Source organism: Petromyzon marinus, unplaced genomic scaffold (genome assembly GCF_048934315.1).
Source record: "Petromyzon marinus isolate PM22_M1 ecotype Great Lakes invasive population unplaced genomic scaffold, UKy_Petmar_22M1.pri1.0 PM_G_Scaffold_59, whole genome shotgun sequence".
Taxonomy (NCBI): Eukaryota; Metazoa; Chordata; class Hyperoartia; order Petromyzontiformes; family Petromyzontidae; genus Petromyzon; species Petromyzon marinus.
Genome location: NW_027423012.1, coordinates 35,398 through 56,531, shown reverse-complemented (window position 1 = coordinate 56,531; position 21,134 = coordinate 35,398). Strand labels below are relative to the sequence as shown.

The following is a 21,134-nucleotide window of genomic DNA, read 5'->3' as shown; positions in this document are numbered from 1 at the left end:
TGTTCATCCTATACATTATACTACACTATACACTACACAGCTGTCAACCCCTTATCAGTGCCCTACCTTATTACAGACCAATTCAGACCTTACTGATCACCCCGTGCCCCTTATAAATCTCAACGTTCATCCTATACATTATACTACACTATACACTACACAGCTGTCAACCCCTTATCAGTGCCCTACCTTATTACAGACCAATTCAGACCTTACTGATCACCCCGTGCCCCTTATAAATCTCAACGTTAATCCTACAAAGTCCCATCACAAGGAAGAAACACAAACAAATCGACACAGATTTTTATTGTTGTTTGCCCGTATTGAAACGGCTGTACGCCCGTACGGGCCTGAGAACTCACTTTGCCTGCGCAAAGACCACGACGGGGTAAAAGCGTGATGGGCTTCTACAGCTCCGCAATAGTCGAGTGTGAATAGTCGCCTAATAGTCGCTATTGGCTATCAGAGGTTCTCCCCAACAACCAGTCAAACAACGTGTGGGCGGTCATCTTAGGTAGGGGGGGGTGTGTGGTGGATTCTCCCTTACCAAGATGGCAACCCCCCTCCCACCACGAGTCACGTGGTGTTGATATTTTGTGGGTGTTTTTTAATTGGTCAGCTCCATTGCACGTGACATTGAACTTTATTTCATAGCCCGGAGTAAGGCCCATGGTAAATAGCATAGACTAGATAAGGCGCTGCTGCGTTTCAGATTATACCAAGCATAGCCCGGAAGAGGGGGATGAAAAGCATCAAAACTCAAGACGCGCTGAATAAATGTAGCGAATTTGTTTGATGTTTAATTATTTCATCCATAGCGACAAGAAGCAAGAGGGGCTCACTGGCGTTAGTGAAAGGTGGAGTTTGCTGTGTACCCCCCTAAATTAAAACAATTTAAGTTCGCCGGTGGCATTCACCCCTCCATCGCCCGCTGCTCGCGTTGGTTTCGCCCACGACCCTCTCCCTCCACCACCGAAGAGTCGCGTTTTGGCGGGAGAAGGCGGCTGTGTGTTCTGAGGAGACTAACAACCAGCACCACCATCACCACAACATCTATAATCGTAAGTATAACTACTACTATAATAACAACATCTACAATCATAACTATAACACTAATAATAACATCAACAACTTACAACAGCAATAATATAAACAATTACAATAGTAAAAACATGAACTGCTATAATAACTAATACTGTAATATCAACAACTACTACGACTATAATAAAACAAAAACGTGAACGAGAGCGGGCGACACAACAACGAGGGCGGTGAGTGAGAGAGTGGAGCCGACCTCTCGCCCTCACAGCCTGAGGCCCACAAAGACGCGCGGGCTCTGTCAGCCTCACGCAGCCCGTCAGGGAGACTACACGGGGAGACATTTGTGTTGTGTCTGTGTCTCTGTGTGTGTCTCTGTGTGTGTCTCTCTGTGTGTGTGTCTCTGTGTGTGTCTCTGTGTGTGTGTCTCTGTGTGTGTCTCTGTGTGTGGGTGTGTGTGTCTCTGTGTTGTGTCTCTGTGTGTGTGTCTGTGTGTGTGTCTCTGTGTGTGTGTCTCTGTGTGTGTGTCTGTGTGTCTCTGTGTGTGTCTCTGTGTGTGTCTCTGTGTGTGTCTCTGTGTGTGTGTGTCTCTGTGTGTGTCTCTGTGTGTGTCTCTGTGTGTGTGTCTCTGTGTGTGTCTCTGTGTGTGTGTGTCTCTGTGTGTGTGTCTGTGTGTGTGTGTCTCTGTGTGTGTGTCTCTGTGTGTGTCTCTCTGTGTGTCTCTGTAAGCCTCACGCAGCCCGTCAGGGAGACTACACGGGGAGACATTTGTGTTGTGTCTGTCTGTGTGTGTTGTGTCTGTGTGTGTGTCTGTGTGTATCTGTGTGAGTCTCTGTGTGTGTGTGTCTCTGTGTGTGTGTGTCTCTGTGTGTGTGTCTCTGTGTGTGTGTCTCTGTGTGTGTCTCTGTGTGTGTGTCTCTGTGTGTGTAAGCCTCACGCAGCCCGTCAGGGAGACTACACGGGGAGACATTTGTGTTGTGTCTGTCTGTGTGTGTCTCTGTGTGTGTGTCTCTGTGTGTGTGTGTCTCTGTGTGTGTGTCTCTGTGTCTGTGTGTGTATCTGTGTGAGTCTCTGTGTGTGTCTCTGTGTGTGTGTCTGTGTGTGTGTGTTGTGTCTGTGTGTGTGTCTCTGTGTGTGTGTCTGTGTGTGTGTGTCTGTAAGCCTCGCGCAGCCCGTCAGGGAGACTACACGGGGAGACATTTGTGTTATGTCTGTCTCTCTGTGCGTGTCTCAGTGTGTGTGTGTCTGTGTGTGTTGTGTGTCTCTGTGTGTGTGTCTCTGTGTGTGTTGTGTCTGTTGTGTCTGTGACTTTAATGCCCGAGTTGGTCATGATACTGGCACCTGGTCTGGAGTGAGTGGAGGGCATGGGCCAGATCAGCTCAATAGCAACGGTAGGAGGCTGCTAGATTTTTGTGCAGCCCATGGGCTTGTAATTACCAACACGCTGTTCCGGCATCGGCGCATCCACACAACATCATGGATGCATGCCGGGTCCAAGCAAGAACAGCTGCTGGACTACATAGTGACGGACGAGCGGATGCGAGCCCATGTCCTTGACACCAGGACCTACCGTGGAGCTGATCTGCCCTCTGACCATCGACTAGTCATCTGTAAGATGCGCCTGCCATTCTACCACTCCGGAGGTGGGTGTACACCCAGGACCCAATTCCGACCTAAAGTGGCCTGGTCTCAGTTATCTGATGAAAGTTGCAAGCGAGAATTTCATCATCGCTTGCGGCTGGGATTGGCATCGTTCCCGACTCCTCCTGATATCGAGGGTAAATGGGCGAGGTTTAGGACTGTGACTCATGCAGCTGCAATGGCTGCTTTGGGTACGCGGTCCAGACCTCCCCAGAGATCCTGGCTGACAGAGGAGGTGTTCAGGATGGTTGAGAAAAAGCGACAGGCCCACTGTCATCGGCTACAGAATCCCACGTCAGAGAATGAGGCTTACCGCAGCCTTCGCTCGGAGGTTCGGAGAGCCGTGAGGCGCTGCAAGGATGGGTGGTGGTCGCGGGTTGCTGAGGAGATGGAGTCTGCCTCAGTGGCCCGTGATCACAAATCTCTATTTAACTCCATCAAAAAAGTAACCTGCAGCACCACACCTATTACCATCATTAGGGGAAAAAACGGTGATCCAATCTCCGACCCCCAGGAACAGGTTTGCAGATTTGCTGAGCATTTCTGTGAGGTCCTGGGGGAGGGAAAATACCTCAGCCAGGAAAACATCGTGGCACAAAGTGAGGATGACCCTGCTAAGGCTGCGGTGCCTCAAATATTGGAAGAAGTCACCCCCTGTGAGTGGCTGGCTGAGGTGCCATCTGTTGAGGAAGTACTGAGGGCGATCCGGAGTCTGAGACCAGTAAAGGCAGCAGGCAGAGATGATCTCCCAAGTGAAATGCTGAGGGAGGGTGGCGTTTGTGCACAGACTGCCCTATATGACATCATAACAACAGTCTGGACCACTGGACGGGTTCCGCAGGATTGGAAGGATTCCCTGGTGGTCCCCCTCTTTAAGAAGGGGGACCGCACAGACTGTAACAACTACAGGGGCATCTCAATCCTCAGTGTGCCGGGAAAGGTCCTGGCAAGGATTATTCAGCATCGCCTTGCCAGGCACGCTGAGGAGAGGCTTGCGGAGCCCCAATGCGGCTTCAGGAAAGGGCGGTCCTGCACAGATGCCATATTTTCTGTCCGTCTGCTACAGCAGAGATGTAGGGAATTCCAACAAGACCTACATTTCTGCTTTATTGACCTGGTCAAGGCCTATGATACCATCAGTAGGCCTGGGCTCTGGGTCGTTCTTCGTGCTTTTGGAGTACCTGACCCTCTGCTCACGATCATTAAGGACCTTCATGATGGTGAGCGGGCCCGGGTAAACTACGTGGCCGGGAGTCAGAGCCATTCCCTGTACACCTTGAGGTGCGACAGGGGCAAGTGCTGTTAAGTGCTGTTAGCGAGTAGCAGCACCTATGAAGGCTACCGGCACTGTGGCACACGAGGGGGCGGGTGGCCAGCACCAGGCCCGGCCGCCTTTGTCTCCCCCAGTGCTAGCGATGTGCACCGCTCTACTACACCGCTACACCGGCTACTTATTTGCGGCTGAGTCGAACTGGGGGAGGCCCAGGACCGGTTCAGATAACGGCCGTCACTGGGTGTGGGTTGAGTCGCGAGCGGGAGACAAACTCCCCAAACACCACCACCACCGAGAGAGAGGGGGGGGCACAGGGGGGTGAATGAGAGGGGGGCCCCAGGGGGTGAATGAGAGGGGGAACCCAGGGGGTGAATGAGAGGGGGTGGGGACCCCAGGGGGGTGAATGAGAGGGGACCCCAGGGGGGTGAATGAGAGGGGACTCCAGGGGGTGAATGAGAGGGGGTGGGGACCCCAGGGGGGTGAATGAGAGGGGACCCCAGGGGGTGAATGAGAGGGGACCCCAGGGGGGTGAATGAGAGGGGACCCCAGGGGGTGAATGAGAGGGGACCCCAGGGGGTGAATGAGAGGGGACCCCAGGGGGGTGAATGAGAGGGGACCCCAGGGGGTGAATGAGAGGGGACCCCAGGGGGGTGAATGAGAGGGGACCCCAGGGGGTGAATGAGAGGGGACCCCAGGGGGTGAATGAGAGGGGACCCCAGGGGGGTGAATGAGAGGGGGTGGGGACCCAGGGGGGTGAATGAGAGGGGACCCCAGGGGGGTGAATGAGAGGGGACCCTGGGGGGTGAATGAGAGGGGACGCCAGGGGGTGAATGAGACGGGACCCCAGGGGGGTGAATGAGAGGGGCCCCAGAGCGGTGAATGAGAGGGGGGGGACCCCCGTTACCTGAGACTGTTGCTCTGTGATCAGCGCCACCGCCGCCACCGCCAGCAGCAGCAGCAGCATCACGCGGCGCTCCATCAGCCTCACCCACGGGGTTCTCTCTTCAGTGCCACACTCACTGATGCTGCTGCTCATGGCGACATTAAGCAGGAAGTGACATTATCAGGTGACATTAAGAAGGAAGTGACATCGTCAGGCGACATTAAGAGTAAAGTGACATCATCAGGCGACATTAAAAGGGAAGTGACATTTTCAGGCGACATTAAAAGGGAAGTTACATCATCAGGCGATATTAACAGGGAAGTGACATCAGGCGACATTAAAAGGGAAGTGACATCATCAAGCGACATTAAAAGGGAAGTGACATCATCAGGCGACATTAAGAAGGAAGTGACATCATCAGGCGACATTAACAGGGAAGTGACATCATCAGGCGACATTAAAAGGGAAGTGACATCATCAGGCGACGTTAACAGGGAAGTGACATCAGGTGACATTAAAAGAGAAGTGACATCATCAGGCGACATTAAAAGGGAAGTGACATCATCAGGCGATATTAACAGGGAAGTGACATCTTCAACAGGTGACATTAAGAAGGAAGTGACATCATCAGGCGACATTAAGAGTGAAGTGACATCATCAAGCGACATTAAAAGGGAAGTGACATCATCAGGCGACATTAAAAGGGAAGTGACATCATCAGGCGACATTAAGAGGGAAGTGACATCATCAGGTGACATTAAGAAGGAAGTGACATCATCAGGCGACATTAAAAGGGAAGTGACATCATCAGGCGATATTAAGAGGGAAGTGACATCATCAGGTGACATTAAGAGGGAAGTGACATCGTCAGGCGACATTAAGAGGGAAGTGACATCATCAGGCGATATTAACATGTAAGTGACATCATCAGGCGATATTAACATGTAAGTGACTACGAGATTACGAGTTAAATGTTCTTGCTGTGGTTTTCACACCTGACGGTGATTGCTTGTGTTGCGGTCGAAACGTCTTAAGAATTTTATTGTTTTATGTTTTTATTATTTTATTGTTTCCCTTCTACGTGGTGACTTTACCGAAAGAACAAATAATATGAATCGCTGCAGTCACGAAATATTTAAATAATTAAATAGAATCACAAGAGATTGTGTTGCGTGCAAAAGAGAGTCGCGTAACCGATCACTCAGAAGTGGGACCTGCGCCTTTAGTGGCACCCCGACGTGAAACGAGCACACGGCACCAACTGTCCCCACCTGAAACGGAACGGGGTTTTACAATCGATGCACGTGCAACTAGTCTAAATGATTGTTGCGCACAGGAGTGCTTCAGGAGAGCATCAGCGAGGTTTTACTGTTCCTCCTCCACTGGAGGGGCGCAGGCTACAGCACAGCGGTTTACCACCAGGCACTCCGTAGTTTGGGTTGTGTGGACACAACATCGCAGGGCTGTGAGACTTCTTGAAGGAGGAGATGTGGCACATCAGCCTGTTGATGTTTTGATTTAAAGCTTTCCTTACTGCAGTAATTCATATTCTTAGCTCTTTCGGTAAAGTCACATTGAAGGGAAACAATAAAATATATATTGTGTTTTATATATATTTTATTGTTTCCCTTCAACGTTACTTTACCGAAAGAGCTAAGAATATGAATTACTGCAGTCACGAAAGCTTTAAATCAAGAGTCCATCTATGTTCTGAAAAGAGGAGGGGGGAGACGAAAAATTAATTTATGCTGTCTGAAAGCCACCGTAAGCGTGAATAATCAATTAAGACTTGAAATGGTTTATCAAATCCTTCCAATGATTGCTAAGCCAGAGTCCATCTTCTCGGTTTAAATTGTCTCTGTGTTTGTATATGTGGATAGCCTCATGAACAAATCTCTCATGGTAGCCAGATGGATTGCAAAGAACCTCTGTCTTGGAGAATTCAATGTCATGTGAGCCTACTGAATTATAACAGTGATCTGCCATGGCCGAGGTGTTGGTCCTACTGTGTTTAAGGTCTGCTTTGTGTTCACGAATGCGGTCCGAGACATGGCGTTTGGTTTCTCCAATGTAACTACTACCACAGAGGCAACTTAGTTTGTAGACACCAGGGTACTGTATGTCGTGATAGCGAACTAATGCGTATAACGCTCCCACATTTATAATGAACTTAGGTGGGTGACCACTTGATTCCCATGTCACAGGGCTATACCTAATACATGAAAACTTGAAATGAAACTTGAAATAACAGACTGTTGAGGCAATTGCTGTTGGCGAGTAGCAGCGTCTATGAAGGCTGGCACAGCACACGAGCAGTGCGTGGCCAACAGCAGGCCCGGCCACCAGAGACCCACAGGGACACACAGAGACCGACAGAGACACACAGAGACCCACAGAGACTCACAGAGACCGACAGAGACACACAGAGACCCAGAGACACCCACAGAGACATACAGAGACCAACAGACACACAGACACTCACAGAGACCCACAGGGACACACAGAGACCCGTAGAGACCCGTAGAGACTCATAGAGACCCATATAGACCCAGAGTGACTGAGACTCGTAGACACCCATAGAGGCTCAAGGACTCACAGAGACCAATAGAGACACCATCACCACAACCATCATCACAACCATGATCATCACCACCATCACAACCACCACCACGATCACACTGCACCAGGTACTCATTTAAAGCTATGCCGACCCATGGAAAGCGGTTTAAATATTCGGCACCGTTATTGGTTGTGAGTGGGGAGGAATTGAACTCTGTTCACTGGGTTCGCAACACAGCGTTGCAAGCCACCACACTGCCGCTCCCCATTAGGACGACGCGCACGGCATTGACAACCTTGATGCTTCCGGTTGCTTGCGATGAAGTGACCGGTTGGCTCAGCCTGCCAAGAGCACCGAGCTGTACCGCTGAGACCATGGGTTTGAAATTCAGGCAACTTGCTTGTGATTTTAAACCAGGTTTCTCAAGCGTATTGCATTTGGCTAAATTCCAGCTGAGAATGAAAATATCAGTTTCACTCTCTTACGTGAAACATTTTTCTCGGTGGCAGGGCGTGTGGGGAGGTGCTGCTCATGACTGTTTGGGGGGGGGGGGTAGTGGTGGCACGTGGCCCCCCAATGATCCGATCAAGATCCCTCATTTCGATCGGATCATTGGGGTTTACAGTGAGGGAAAAAAAGTATTTGATCCCCTGCTGATTTTGTACGTTTGCCCACTGACAAAGAAATATAATTTTAAGAAATATAATTTTAATGGTAGGTTTATTTGAACAGTAAGAGATAGAATAACAACAACAAAATCCAGAAAAATGCATGTCAAAAATGCTATAAGTTGATTTGCATTTTAATGAGGGAAATACGTATTTGACCCCCTCTCAATCAGAAAGATTTCTGGCTCCCAGGTGTCTTTTATACAGGTAACGAGCTGAGATTAGGAGCACACTCTTAAAGGGAGTGCTCCTAATCTCAGCTCGTTACCTGTGTAGTGGGTTCCAGGACACGGAGACGGCAGAATAGAAGCAGCACTATTTATTTAAACCTTAACAAGGGTTACACTATAAGGGGTAGCGGCCCCTCCACCCGTATAACTCAGGAACACACCCCAGGCTCTCTAGCCTAAGCTCTAGGCTCCCAGTTCCTCCTGGTAGGGCTCTAAGGGAGGCTATCAGATCCGGCCCTGGTTAGGCACAGATCTCGGCACCCCGCCGACCAGACCGGCCCTTAGAAGGACTCTGACTCTGGGGCTCTGGGGCTGCACCACTGGCTTGCTGTGCCGGCCCTGAAAAGGGCAGCGGTCACAGAAGTTCCAGGGTCTCACCTAGCTGGCCTTCTTTCTTCACTGGTTGCTTCAGCCTCGGGCCCCACACTCTGCCCCGAGCTCCCTGGCTCCCCGCACATTATACCCACTGGAGCCTTAGCGGACGTTGTTGTAGCCACCAAGGTGTGGGTGAACCACACCTTCCCGTGCCATGTGTTTATTCCCCATAGCACCCCTACATCACCCCCTCCCGTGTAACCCGCAGCCGTCCCGGCTGCAACAATACTCGAACAATAAACACAACAAACCCCCACCCGTGCGTGCCTCATAAGAACGAACACCCCAATAAATAACCCAACCCACCTATACAAAATTACACTATATACACATATACATTGTACCCCCCCATCAACGCAGCAAGAAAACTTAACAGTGAACAACAAGAGTAACAAGAACCATTATTACAACAAGCGGCGCATTTTGGCACGAGTCCGTTTTGCGGGTCCATCGTAGGGGGAGGGTCGGGTCGGCCCGGCAGTGGGCACCGGCTGTGCAGGTGCACCGTCTTCCGTCACCCAGGAAGGGCAAACTCCGTCCCCACCGGGTGGCGCAGGCGCGCTGGAAGCCGTCATTCTTGAGGCGCCTGAAGGTGGAACAGTTAGCGAAGCATCAAGGGCAGGTGACGAAGACGCCGTCCGGGAGTCAGCGGACACATCACATGCTCGGCCCGTGTAATGTGGTGGAGGGACGCGCGGCACCACAAACGGCTTCAGACGCGAGGGGTGTACGTACCAGCGGCGTTTCCCCCACTGGATACGAACGCACTGCGGCCGCATAACCTTCACAATAACCACAGGGCCCCTCCAAGGCCGCAACAATTTCGCCGAGGTCGCCAACGGCACCTGAGGGCAGTGCAGCCAGGCTTGATCGCCTGGTTTCCACGCATGTGTGCGTGATTGGCGCGATCGCAACCTCTCGTTGGCCTTCTGCCGAGAGGAAGAGTTTTGGGCCACTGCCTCCCGCGCCTCGGTCAACCTCAGGATATTAAATTTAACGTGGTCGGCCAATTTAGATTTTCTGCTGGTTTCTGAGACGCGGAGCTGAGTTGCAATTGGTGGGTCAACGTCGCGACCGTACATCAAAAAGAACGGCGAGAAGCCGGTTGCCGCGTGAGGAGCCATTCTATAGGCGGCCAAAACCCCCGGAATGTGAAGGTCCCAATCGGTTTGGGAGTCACACACCTGGTGACACAACATAGATGTAAGCATCCTATGCAGCCGCTCCACCATGCCATCGGTTTGTGGGTGATAGGGGGAAGTGCGAATCTTTTTCGTACCAAGAAACGCACACACCTCGTGCAGAAGGACGCCAGAGAAGTTCTTCCCTTGGTTAGTCAGCAGCCGTTCGGGAGCACCCTTGTCGAGGACATAGCCCTGGACAAAGGCCTCGGCAACGGCTGCTGCTGACTGGTTAGCGAGAGGCCATGCCATAGGCCATCGGGTGAAATATTCCACGCCAACCTGCAGGTACTTGTTACCCCTAGGGGTCGCAGGGATGGGCCCCAATATATCGAGTGTGACGAGTTCGTTAACCCGAGAGACCGTGATAGATTGTAGCGGTGGGCAGGCGCCTTTCGCTGGTGGTTTTCGTTGGGCGCACTGAGTGCATGCACCCAGGAGGTCATCCACATCCCTTGCCATACCCGGCCAGAAGAAATCCAGCTGGGGCACGGCAAGGGTCTTGTGGGTCTCCAGGTGCAAAAGCCGCTCGTGTGCGGTCCAAACGGCCTTACCCCGCAAAGCGGATGGCACCACAAGCCTGTGACGGCAGGCCCTCCCATCCCAATGCATTAGGAGCCCCTGGAGCAGCCCGTACGAATCAATCCCCGCGACCCCCCGCACGGAACCCCCTGCGCGACGACGCAACGCGAGGAGGGATGCGTCCTCCATCTGGAGGCGCCCCCATTCCGCAATGGACAACCCCAGCAAGGAGTCCGCACCTCCCTCCCCGACAGGACCCTCAGGCAAGGGGTCCTCAGTGGCAGCAGCGAGAACCGGGATATCTAAGGGGGAGCTATCCTCTTGCGGCTTACAACGCCCCGATCCCCTGAGACAAGCGCAATCTGAGGCGGGCGGCAGGCGAGACAGCGCATCCGCATTAGTGTGCCGAGCACCCTTCCGATATGTGGTCGTGAAATCATAATCCTGAAGGATTTCGAGCCATCGGGACAATTGCCCCGAAGGCTGCGTCACCCGCAAGGCATATTGTAATGCCGCATGGTCCGTACGGACAGTGAAATGCCGACCGTACAGGTATGGGCGATACTGTTGCATAAAAAATACAATAGCCAAGAGTTCCCGACGCGTGACGCAGTATCTCTGTTCCACCGGAGACAAAACCCTACTGCCATAAGCCACGACGCGTTCCACACTACAGATCACCTGTGAGAGCACACCCCCAATGCCCGTATTGCTGGCGTCTGTATCGAGCAGGAAGGGTTCCGAAAAATCGGGGTAGCTCAATGGAGGGGCCCGCACGAGAGCGTCGCGAAGGGAACAAAAAGCGACCTCCTCCTCCTGGCCCCAGTGAAATTTCACTCCCTTCGCCGTCAGAGCGTGTAAGGGCTTAGCAATGGTCGCAAAATCCGCGACGAACCGCCGGTAATAAGACGCAAATTCAATGAAACTCCTGACCTCAGCCACCGAGGTGGGGGTTGGCCAGGAGCTGACACACTGCGTCTTTGCGGGATCGGTGGATATGCCCGAGCGGCTGACGATGTGCCCCAAATAGCGTACGGATTCCCGTAGCAGGTGGCAGTTTTGTGGCTTAAATTTCAAATTCGCAGCACGCATTTTGAGGAACACGGCGCGCAAGCGCAAAAGGTGTTCGTCAAATGTCTTGTTGAACACGATGACGTCATCCAGATAGATCAAACAGACGTTCCACTGTAAGCCAGCCAAAACCAGTTCCATAAGGCGCTGAAATGTCCCCGGAGCGGAGTGTAATCCCATAGGTAACCAGTTAAATTGGAATAGGCCATGTGGTGTGCGAAACGCAGTCTTTGGCTTGGACTCATCATCCAATGGGAGTTGCCAGAATCCGGATAACAAGTCCAACGTAGAAAAAAAACGTGCGCCAGCCAGAGCATCCAGAGATTCGTCCATCCGGGGAAGTGGATACGCGTCGGCCACGGAGATCTTATTAAGGCGGCGAAAATCCACACAGAATCACAAGGACCCATCGCGCTTTTTGACAAGCACTATGGGTGCTCCCCATGGACTGGTGGAAGGGGCTATAATGTCTGCAGCCAGCATGTCATCCACTGCCGATTTGACATGATCTTTTTCGGCCGGACTTAACCGAAAAGGATTCTGGCGTACCGGGGCATTGTCACCCGTGTCAATGTGGTGATGCAACAATTTCGTGCACCCAATGTCATATTTGTGTTTACTAAAGACATCGGAAAATTCCGTCAGAAGGGTGCGTAGGCCGGCACGCTGGGAGTCGGACAGATCACTTGTGCCCGAACATAGTGCGTCCATCCAACTATCGTCCCCCTCAGAATGCGGTTGAGCCAGAGGATCGGTCCCCACATTACCCATAACCGTGTCTACCACGGGGACCGGCGTCGCGTGCGTGAGCACAGTTCCCTGAGGAACGACGGCCGTCTGTACGCCAACGTTAAGGACGAGGATAAACGGGTCATCGCTCCCCTTAACGAGCGTTTAAGCGGCCACCAGATCCAGCCCGTTTTCCCCAGCCCTCGAGGGCCCTAATAGAATTCCCTAGTCCAGAACACCAGGCACGAAAGGCCGACGCAAGCGAAGGGGCACGAGCATTTGCGCCCCGGGAGGTACACGCACCGTCCGAGTGACGAACGCTTGTATCGACGCGCACGCTGCCCTTGAGGTGACAGGGGAAGGCAGGAATGTTACCCGTTGGCCCGAGGGAAGCTCGATGCAACCCTGATCAATTAGAATTTTAATCGGCATTTTGCCCAAAAAGTCCGTCCCCAACAAGCACGGAACCGCCAGCGAGGACGAGACTAATATCGGCCCGGAGAGTTTGATATCGCCAATGCAAATTTGTGCTCGAATTTGGCCTATGATACCCAGCGAACCCCCGTTCGCTGCGTAACACGGAACGGTGACTGGGAGCAAGGGGCGGCTTTGAACGGGAAGAATATTATAAATCAAGTCTGACACAATGGTCGCCGAAGCTCCCGTATCGACGAGGATACGCACCTCGACCCCGTCAATGCGACCCGCGACCACGGACGAGCCTGCCAACGCAGCAACAATGCGGTGGGCCAATTCCGTCCACTGCCCTGGCCCGAGCACCCTCTCGACCCCGCCGCCACCCAACTAACCAATGGGCGTACCCCGAGGCCCGTACACCGAAACGCGCGAGGTGGGGACAGGTGTGTGCACAGGCTGAGCATGTGGGGTGCCGCGACTTGCCGGGTTGCGATGCGGAGGCCTGTAGGCTGGAGCGCCGTCCGACCGTCCCGGCTGTCGTTGACGAGGCGCCTGGCATTCCGCAGCCACGTGGCCCTTGCGGCCACAGTTGTAGCACGTGATGAGCACCTTGGGGTGCTCCTGGCGATCCAGTGTTGTCCCAGCCGGCCTCCCTCCGGATCTCCACTCCACCGGGCGACCCGCCGCGAAGACCTCCTCGGAGGGGGGGATGGTCGGCGTCCCAGCGCACACCGCAGCTGCGCCCTTGGGGACGAGAGGTGATCGACGCTGCGCTATCAGGTGCGCGTGGATGTGTCTTGCTGCCCGCAAGTAGCACATGTCCGCGTCGTCCTCTGCGACGATGACGATCTGTAGCTCCTGGGCCAACGCCAGGAGCGTCTCCGTCACCATCGCGTCCACCCCTTCGCCGTCCATCCGCGGGAAAGCCGCTTTTGCGAGGGCCAGGAGAGCCGTGCGATACGCCAGCGGTGGCTCCTTTTGGCCCCTGCACCGCTCGTGGAAGAGTTTGCGGCAGTCCGACGATGGCCCGTAGGCTATGGTGAGGACCTGGAGCGCCGACTGTAGCGTAGATCGCGTTGATCTGGGAGCTGTGATGAGCGTAGCAAGGGCGTCATCGTCCAGCATGGCCGGTAGCGCACTCAACGTCTCGTTGTCCATCCAGCCGGCCATCTCTTGATGAGCGAGAAAGCGGCGTTGAAAGGCCCCCCCAGTCGCCGCCGTCTGAAACGAACTCCTTCAACACCGGCAGGCGTTGTTGAAATGATGGCTTCGTCTCTGAGAGGTGCCGCGCGCCATCTCCGGCCTCCCCGCCGGTGTTGGAGGGGCTGGGGACACCCATCGGCGGTCGCGCAGGTGATGACGATGCGCCCGCCTTTTGGTCCTGACAGCGGGCGTCCGTTGGTGATGACGTCACCACCGCTGATTGGCCCACAGCGTCCACGTCGAGCTGCGACCCTCCAATCGCCGTGGCGGACACTGTCATGGCGGCAAATCCGAAATCTGGTGGCTGTGTTTCGGCGGGAATGGCCGTTGAACGGCGTTCGTCTCTCTGCCGCCTTTGCGCCCGCAGCTCCGCGCGGTTGATTTCCTCCAGCGTGGAAGCCGCGGCATACAGCAGCTCAGCCAGTCGAGAGTGAGCTGCCTGCAACCCGTCCTCCATCGGCGGCCACTCCTCCAGCGGCGGCTGCTGTTGGGGCGTCTGGGGCATCCCAGGATCGTCGGCCGCGGCCTCTGGCGCAATCCCAGGCGAGCCGTCCTCCTCCTGGGGTGCCTGTGATCGGTTTGTACTCCTTGTGTTCATTTTAAGACTACTTCTGACACCAGTTGTAGTGGGTTCCAGGACACGGCAGAATAGAAGCAGCACTATTTATTTAAACCTTAACAAGGGTTACACTAGAAGGGGTAGCGGCCCCTCCACCCGTATAACTCAGGAACACACCCCAGGCTCTCTAGCCTAAGCTCTAGGCTCCCAGTTCCTTCTGGTAGGGCTCTAAGGGAGGCTATCAGATCCGGCCCTGGTTAGGCACAGATCTCGGCACCCCGCCGACCAGACCGGCCCTTAGAAGGACTCTGACTCTGGGGCTCTGGGGCCGCACCACTGGCTTGCTGTGCCGGCCCTGAAAAGGGCAGCGGTCACAGGAGTTCCAGGGTCTCACCTAGCTGGCCTTCTTTCTTCACTGGTTGCTTCAGCCTCGGGCCCCACACTCTGCCCCGAGCTCCCTGGCTCCCCGCACTTTATACCCACTGGAGCCTTAGCGGACGTTGTTGTAGCCACCAAGGTGTGGGTGAACCACACCTTCCCGTGCCATGTGTTTATTCCCCATAGCACCCCTACACCTGTATAAAAGACACCTGTCCACAGAAGCAATCAATCAATCAGATCCCAAACTCTCCACCAGTCAACGCCCTACCTGGTTGATTGACGTTGAGAGACCACGCCCACACACGTGATCGTCTAACGTGGTCGATTCCCACGTCTACACAGTCGGAATCGATTAATGAAGGTTCATTTTAGACCACTGTTGATTCCCATGTTATCCCAATACAAATCGATTTTTTTTAGCCTAAGCCACAATTAATCGATTCCAATGTTATCCCAAAGGAAATCGACTCATACATCCGTAACTCTACTATAATCGATTCCTAATGTTATCCCATTAGTAATCGGCACGAGTATAGTTAATCGAAATTTAAATCGATTTTCTCTGCAGGTGACTTGGCGTGGAGTGAATGGGGATGCGGAACTCTTCGTCCTGCACCTCGTCACGTGGTGAAGCAGCCTCGTCACGTGGTGCAGCAGCCTCGTCACGTGGTGCAGCAGCCACGGTGAGCCGAGCCGATCGACATCGGGTGCCAGGTTGTGGTGGACGTGGGGAGCGGTGGTGCAGTGGTTAGCGCACTGTGTGTGTGTGGGGAGCGGTGGTGCAGTGGTTAGCGCACTGTGTGTGTGTGGAGCGGTGGTGCAGTGGTTAACGCACTGTGTGTGTAGTGGAGAGCGGTGGTGCAGTGGTTAGCGCACTGTGTGTGTAGTGGGGAGCGGTGGTGCAGTGGTTAGCGCACTGTGTGTGTGTGGGGAGCGGTGGTGCAGTGGTTGGCGCACTGTGTGTGTGTGGGGAGCGGTGGTGCAGTGGTTAGCGCACCGTGTGTGTGTGGGGAGCGGTGGTGCAGTGGTTAGCGCACTGTGTGTGTAGTGGGGAGCGGTGGTGCAGTGGTTAGCGCACTGTGTGTGTGTGGGGAGCGGTGGTGCAGTGGTTAGCGCACTGTGTGTGTGTGGGGAGCGGTGGTGCAGTGGTTAACGCACTGTGTGTGTGTGGGGAGCGGTGGTGCAGTGGTTAGCACACTGTGTGTATGTGGGGAGCGGTGGTGCAGTGTTTAGCGCACCGTGTGTGTGGGGAGCGGTGGTACAGTGGTTAGCGCACTTTGTGAGTGAGTGTGGGGAGCGGTGGTGCAGTGGTTGGCACACTGCGTGTGTGTGGGGAGCGGTGGTGCAGTGGTTAGCACACTGTGTGTGTGTGGAGCGGTGGTGCAGTGGTTAGCGCACTGCGTGTGTGTGGGGTGCGGTGGTGCAGTGGTTAGTGCACTGTGTGAGTGAGTGTGGGGAGCGGTGGTGCAGTGGTTAGCACACTGTGTGTGTGTGGGGAGCGGTGGTGCAGTGGTTAGCTCACTGTGTGAGTGTGTGTTGAGTTTGTGTGCGTTGGGGTGGTAGCTGTGAACACAGTGGGGACTGTGGTTAGTAGTGAGTAGTACATTATTATACAGCAGTGCCTTAAACTTGTTATTAGATTCAAGTATAACGTTGCAATGACTATTGTTTGCTAAACATAACTTAACATTTTTAATGACTGAGTTGAGTTTATGCGTGCGCTGGGGTGGTAGCTGTGAACACAGTGGGGACTGTCTGTGTACTCAGTAGTGAGTAGTTCATTATTATACAGCAGTGCATCTCATACACACACACACATCTCATACACACACACATCTCATACACACACACATCTCATACACACACACGCATCTCATACACACACACACATCTCATACACACACACACACATCTCATACACACATGCATCTCATACACACACACACATCTCATACACACACACGCATCTCATACACACACACACTCGCATGCATCTCATACACACACACAAAGACAAAGACCCCCGTATAGCCTCAACAGACTCGGGGCAATGGCTGGGAGCCAACACCTATGAAGGCCGGCCCAGCACACGATGGGGTGGGTGGCCAAACACCACGCCCGGCCGCATTTGTCTCCCAAGTGGCGATGTTCACACCCTGCACCAAGTACTCATTTAAGGCTGAGTTGACTTCAAAGACGGAAACAGGAATACTTCTTCACAATTATGGCAAATCGCCTGATGAAGCTGGTTGTAATAATCAGTGAAACGTCATACTCTAATGGTAAATGTTCTGGGTTTACTATCCAATACACCAGTGTGCTGAAGCAGTAACTAATTGGCACGTTTTGTTTACGTGAAATATGCTCTGACTTTAACATAGCTATTTCTGTGACCAGTTACAAGCTAATCACTCAGCTATTTCAATGCTAAATTCTATGCTAATTCCTTTGTCAAGGGGTACCTCTGCAGATGTGTATACTTTAACTTAGCTATTTCAATGAGCCATTTCAATGCTAAATTATATGCGAATTCCTTTGTCAAGGCGCTTTGTGTTTTTCTTCTCACACAGCTTAAAGGTCGTGATCTAAGCGTGGCTTCTCTCACTCCAGCGCTGTCCTCCAGACAGTCTCGTCCCTTCACCTGATGAAGGCCGCTTGTGTTGTGGCCGAAACGTCGTGATTTTTTGTTATTTTATTTTCACCTACGTGACTTTACCCAATAGAACCAAAGAGTATATTTTATACTTTTTGCATTGTTTACAGTCTGGAAGCTACCCACATGGGAAATTTAAAGTTGTTGCATGTCGGGAAGTATGCTAAACATTTCGAACAGACACACATAATCACAAATTTCCCTTTTATATATACAGACGAAGGGGTGGGTGACAGCACCACGCCCGGCCGCCTTTGTGTCCCCAGTGGCGATGTTCACACACCACAGCAATTACTCGTTTTAGGCTGAGTCGATCTAGGGGAGGCCCAGGAGCGGTTGAAATAATCGTCACCGGTGGTGGCAGTGAGCGGGAATTGAACTCGGGTTGCCGGGTTCGTAGCGCAGTGCGCTAACCACTACACTAATTCGTTACGCTTCCACATGCGTGGATCACGTGACAGATTTGACGTCACAGCTCACTTGCCGTGCAAAAAAATGCATTATTGAGCTCCCCCCCCCCCTCCTCCCCCCAGAAAAAACACAAAAGTGTATTTTAATATTTTTTGCGTGGTGTACAGTCTGGAAAGTACCCACATGGCAAATTTCAAGTTTGTTGCATGTCGGGAAGTACGCTAAACATTTTTAACAGACACACATAATCACAACTTTGCCTTTTACATATGTATGGAGATAATTTCGGCCAGGGCTGCCCTGTGTCAGCGACTCTGAAAAACCTGCTGACACCCGGCACACCACGTCCCGTGTGTACCTTTCGCTATCGCCGTGGCTACCGGGGCTGTGCTGCCCACTCCACTTCGCACCAGCGACCCGGAAAATATTCAGTGACAGATTAAGCCCTGATTATTATTCACACAATTACACATCCAGTGGAATTTGAACACGTGATTTTGTGCTTACGGGACAAGGTGTTTACTCGGTGGGCCATAGCTGCAGCTCCCCAATGCTGCATAAACCCATGGTTCTTGTTATAATTCCAGTTACAGTAATGCTACTTTATCAGGCACTGGCTGTATTTCCACTGAAATACACAAGGAGAATTCTCTGTTATTACGAATCTTATATCTGACATGTTTAAGTGGTGCTTTTCTGTTCGGTGAAATGTGTTGCTATTAAATGTGATGCGAGCAAAGAGACGTGTTTATTGATCGCTGATCGATCGATTGACTTCATGGCCAAGCGGTAGCGCGTTGCAGATGTTTGTGGTACGAGTCCCACGACCGCCCCGGTTAACGCTGTGGGTGTATGAACTGTAAATATTGCGCACTGTCTGCTTCACAGTCGGATGCTAAAGATCTCGGAGATGTAATTTAAATAAGTAGTATGCCACGTGTGTCGGCACAACTCTGTAAATGCGACAACTACTGTGGGCTGTCCGTGAAGCGTAGCGCCTCCAGGGTGTAGCCTCGTGTGTACTCTGAGCTTGTTTCGCACCGTACGTAGCCAACCGTGCTCATCGGAGGCGCCTTGCGCTGCACGAATGGAGCGAACGCCAACGTGCACTCGCAAAACCCAAAAGCTTTTTGATTGCCCTCGTTTTGTCCGTTGAAGACGATGCAAGCCGCGCCGCAGGACGATGGTCGCGAGCACGAGAAGCCGTGCCTCAGCGAGTCCCGCGCGGCGGAGCTGGTGGAGCGCCTCTACGGGGTGAGCGTGGCGGGGGTGAGCCCGCTGGCGAGCTACGTCGACCAGAACTACCGCGTGCTGGCGCGCGACGGTCGCCAGTTCGTGCTCAAGGTCACCAACACGTGGGACAGCCAGCGGCCGCAGATGCTCGAGGTGCAGATGGCTATGATGAGGTTCCTGCGGGAGAGGGGCTTCCCATGCAGGAGGTGGTGGACAACATCAGCGGGAAGATCATGTCGCTCGAGAGCATCGGTGAGCTGCGCCTGCGTGGGTCCCGGGAGCAGAGACATTGGAGAAGAGATGTACATAATACTAAATCTTGTTCTACTTGATGTGCGTCTCCATCTCCCTTTGTCTCCCCCTACATGCTAAGGCCTCGGCACAGAGACCCTATCTCTCTGTGCTCCGTACGTTGTGTCTCTCTTTGTGTCTCTGTGTGAACTCCCTTCTACTTAGGTGTCTGTATATATATCTGCGGTTCTATGTTTCCTCTCTCTCTCTTAAATTTAGCTCTTCTATGCCTGATGATGATTGCTTGCGTTGCAATCGAAACGTCGTATGCTATTATGTAATTTTATTATTATTTCTTATTTCTACGTGACTTTACTGAAAAAAACCAGAGTCATTCCTGCAGTCACGAAAGTGACAAATCAAGTTTAATAGATGTACAGTGCAGTACAATTGATTTTGCTGCAACTGAACTCTGGCCCCCACAACATAGCACCACGCAGCAGCCTGTGATGCCTGTTTAATGCACGATTGTCACCCATAGAAGCCCTAATCCAGGCTCAACCTGCTTAGCTTTCAGATCTTATGATAGGGCACATTCCAGGTGATTTAGTCATAGGCTGATAGTAATCATACGAACACAGCATTGGTTTATACTTGCAAAGACAACGATCAATATCCGAGCATGAGGCGGTGGTATAATACTGGGTCGCACTCCACTGACGATAAGTGATGTAAAAGGATCATACTTTTTAGTTTTTGTGAGGTTGGTGGATGTAACGCACTGCTTGTTGGTACTGGCCCAAGGTCCACATTGTGATATTTTGTAAATTCTTCATATATATTAAAAAAACAATGTTTGGTGTGTGGGATGAAACTGGAATGACTGCTCACAGCAAAGCCACACGGACGAGACGATAACATCTGTGGTGAGAGATCAGAAGCACACTTGCTGTTTTCTCATCTACTGACCTGCAGGTTGGTAGATATAATGTTTGTACAGTTCACCGACGCCGCCATTCGCCAACTGCACAGTGTGTTCCACCTCCCCACACCTCCGATGAGCACGGTTGGCTACGTACGTATGGTGCGAAAGAATTTCAACATACTTACAAAACCTAAATCGTAATTTTTGTTTCTGCTTATCTTCCCACGAGACCCTGAGAAGCAAACGTCAAACTCTTTGCATCGAGTTCCGGATTGGCTGACAAGGGGAACACGTCAAACCAAAACCATGTATTACATGAACAAGCATAGACGGGAAAGATATGTCACAAGCGATATATTGTAGAGATATGAGAGAGATTTATTCATGATAAAGGTTTTTGGGTGAGATCGCGTTATTTATAAATGTGTCATAACCCTCCACCACCCGACATAGCCAAACAGTAAAAAAATGTGTCACGTTGACAACAGACAAAATAGTTCACTACTTTAGCCCACCGGTGTGATGAAGAGTGAATCCACAACATTTACAATATTTGAATACGACGTTTCGCTGGTAATTACATCCAGCATCATCAGGCAATTCGCCAGAATGGTGAAGCCCTCACTTGCTCCTGGTCTTAAATAGAGCAGCAGGGTCATGTCATCATTTAACTCATTCAGAGAGAGATTTAATCAGAAATATGATATTTATATGGAAGAGATAGGAGAAAGATCTATCCGCAAGAGGAGAGATTTAGAGAAATGCAAACATGTCGATACAGAGCTTATCTCTCCCCCACACCCACTTCGACCTGCATCGCATCACTTCTATTAATATTATTATTATTGTAATCATCATCGTTACACTTGTTTTCACAGCAGAGCCTCACTGAATATCGGGAGGGTCTTGTCAAACTTTTCAGTTGGGGGGCGGGCGTGGGGGCGACGGTT

The 21,134-nt window shown here is 52.2% G+C and overlaps 1 protein-coding gene across 1 annotated transcript in view; it reads left to right on the top strand.

Annotated features, from left to right (window-relative positions):
- Positions 1-731: 731 nt before the first annotated feature.
- The window catches only part of LOC142918254 (hydroxylysine kinase-like), a 31,713-nt gene continuing 11,310 nt past the window's right edge, over positions 732-21,134 (top strand). The window contains exons 1-3 of the mRNA XM_076062385.1: positions 732-1,061; positions 15,300-15,414; positions 18,954-19,280. Coding sequence (XP_075918500.1) covers positions 19,226-19,280 — 55 coding nt within the window. The 5' untranslated portion in view covers positions 732-1,061; positions 15,300-15,414; positions 18,954-19,225. The remainder of the gene's footprint in view (positions 1,062-15,299; positions 15,415-18,953; positions 19,281-21,134) is intronic.